The following is a 2988-nucleotide window of genomic DNA, read 5'->3' on the forward strand; positions in this document are numbered from 1 at the left end:
GGGAAAACAACACAAGAGAGAATCAAAAAATATACACAAATCTAACTTATCCAGCAGCCCAACTTGCTCACAAAACATCTTCAGAAGTAGGGACAAATCTGCATAATTTGAGACCTTCTGAGTTGCTTTGAGTAGATGTGTCGTTATTCAATTTCACGTAAATCCTACAAAGGATGTTCATGACTTACAAGAAAAACAGGTGTCTTTCTGAACTTTAAAAGCGACAGATACAAGGTTGACAACGTAGTAATGGATTTTTAAATCCTACATAGGATGTTCCCTCGTTGCAGACCGGCATCTAAATATTAGATTATCTCCTAATTGCCAAAACTATCAATCTCAGTTTACTAACTTGATTGGTATCGCTTCTAAAACGCCACATATGGAGCAACAAGGATATCTTGCTTTCGTCAAATAGCTAAGGACATATCGTACGCATGCTGATGACAATGTCGATATTCACTAGCAATTATGTGCATAACAATTATTGACATAGTCAAGAGAGAAGTTAATCTCTTTCACTGTTAATTTTTATTCAATTCTTGAGGTAATTGACATGCACCATGCATCTTATTTTCTTCTCTAACTAGCATTCTAAACTTGTATCCTTGCTTCTTCGTTTCTTGTTTGTTTTTTTACTCTATACTCTGTATACCAGACATATCTGGTATATTTTTTACTCGGTCATTGAACCAGATTATTTCCATAATGACTCGTGTTACCTAACTTAAAATTTTCTAATTCTACATTTCAGAAATTAGTAAGATCATTTGCTAATTAAATGTAAGAAACATAACCTGATTATTCCATCGATAAAACATATATTTGTCACATCTAACATCTACCAAAACTAATAAGACTAAAGCTACATAGGTTAGACTCCACTAAAGTGATAGGGTGATGTAGATGCACGCAGTGAGACTCAGCTTGACATGCATCTGGCTTTAGGCTTTTCTACTTGTGGCTTAGAGCTTGTCAAGACCTGTCCTGGCTGAGCTTCTCAGGAACTTGGATTATATGACCAGTGGATAATTATATGTACTTGGACAGTATAAAGCCTATAAACTCGTCTGGCATTAATACAATGAAACAAGTATTAAGATGGCATATGATTTCCCTGCCAGATTTGAACATAAAGAAGGACGGAAATTATTAACAGCAGAAATAATTAGGGTTGCCGGAGAGAGATATATCCAGTTCTCCCACAACCACCTTGATGCCGTCACCATGTATGTCCACCCATACAGTTCTTCTCTATCAGCTTTGTCAGCAGAAGAAGCAAATGGAGCAGATCTTGCCCACCACCTGCTGACTGCTGCTGAGAATGTGACATACAAGCACTATGATCGAGCTGCCACATCCCTTACTCAGTCTGAATATATGGCATCTGGTACAGGTAATCCAGTACAAAGAGTTTCTTATTATTTGTCTGCAGCCCTACGTGATATTGAGACAAAAACACACACACGCGTTGTATAACTGTGTTAACAGTTCAGAGAAAAATGCTTAGTACTTAATATTATTAAAAAAGTAATGCTAAAGGCACAAAAAATGACATAAAAAATTGTTACAAAATGATGTGTCATGGCTTATGTGACATTATGGAATGATTTTATTGGTGTTTTTGATGTAATTGCAGGGGGTCCATTTTTAATTAACCAATAAATTTAGACAAGTGACATTTTGTAACTTTTTTGGGAACCAATTTGGTACCCCTAGCATTTTCTTTATTAAAACTGCAGACTTGGTTACATATAGAAAGATAAAACAAAGCAAAACAACTAACTGCTAAAAACCAGGACTACTTGACTCATCTTCCTATTTCTACTCTTATTCAAAGGTTCACCTCCGAAGTAATCTCTACGTCTGTATGACCCATTCAAACAGCTGGAAACAAGCTTAGAGATCCAACCAAACACAAAAGCATAAACCCAACAATAAAAGCCCACAAATTCAGATTAAAGCCCAACAAGCTCTCCCTTAATCTGAGTTTGTATCAACTCATGCATCGACTCCCGGTAGCTTTATCATCTTCTCAAACTTGAAAGTAGTAAGTGCCTTCGTTAAAGAATTTGCACGTTGCTCATCTGTTCGAACATGCTTAACAACAATCTCTTCGTTTTCGATACACTCCCTGATGAAATGATACCGTATATTTATATGTTTGCTCCTACTGTGAAACACAGGGTTTTTCTCCAGATCAATAGCAGAACGGTTGTCTATGTATATGGTGACAGGACCAGTTTCTTCACCCGTAATTTGACTTAATAATTTCTTCAACCATATGGCCTGACAGGCTGCTGCTGTGGCGGCCATAAATTCCGCCTCACATGAGGATAAGGCAACGCAAAGTTGTTTTTGTGAGACCCAAGTCACTAGTCCTTCGTTCAAGTAGAATGCCATAACGCCCGTGATTTTCCGGTCCTCAATGTTACCACCCAAATCGCTATCGGAGTAACCAGTTACCAAATTATTCCTGCTGTCTTTTGTATATGTAAGCTCAAAGTTGATCGTTCCCTTGACATATCGTAACACTCTCTTAGCTGCATTGTAGTGTAGCATGGTTGGCCTCTCCATAAAACGGCTGATTATTCCAATAGAATATGCCAGGCCAGGCCTCGTATGGATGAGGTATCTTAGACCACCACTCAGACTTTTAAACTCTGTAACATCGACTAGTACTCCCCCTACATCCTTGTGCATCACCTCTTGGGGTCCATAAGATATTTTACTGAATTGCAGTCTAACATTCCAAACTTTTCCAACAGTTTCTTTGCATATCCAGCCTGATTTAGTCGAATAAAACCATCTCCTTGCTTCACCTCGATACCCAAGTAATACGTCAGTTTTCCCATGTCACTCATATCGAATGTTTGTCCCATCTGTTTCTTAAATTCTTTGATGACATTCTGACTTGAACCCATTACAAGTAAATCGTCAACATATACCACCACAATGAGCACATCATCGCCAACAACTCGTGTATAT

General features: G+C 37.9%; 1 protein-coding gene across 1 annotated transcript; it reads right to left on the reverse strand.

Moving 5' to 3' along the window:
* Nucleotides 1–2001: 2001 nt before the first annotated feature.
* On the reverse strand, nucleotides 2002–2703 carry LOC141702003 (secreted RxLR effector protein 161-like). The gene has a single exon (XM_074505721.1). It carries the CDS (start codon nucleotides 2701–2703, stop codon nucleotides 2002–2004), a length of 702 nt encoding a protein of 233 aa, XP_074361822.1.
* Nucleotides 2704–2988: the final 285 nt, after the last annotated feature.

Source organism: Apium graveolens, chromosome 2 (assembly GCF_009905375.1).
Source record: "Apium graveolens cultivar Ventura chromosome 2, ASM990537v1, whole genome shotgun sequence".
Classification (NCBI taxonomy): Eukaryota; Viridiplantae; Streptophyta; class Magnoliopsida; order Apiales; family Apiaceae; genus Apium; species Apium graveolens.

Coding starts and splice junctions, on each gene's coding strand:
- LOC141702003 (XM_074505721.1), bottom strand. CDS start 2,703: ATGCACAAGGATGTAGGGGGAGTACTAGTCGATGTTACAGAGTTTAAA.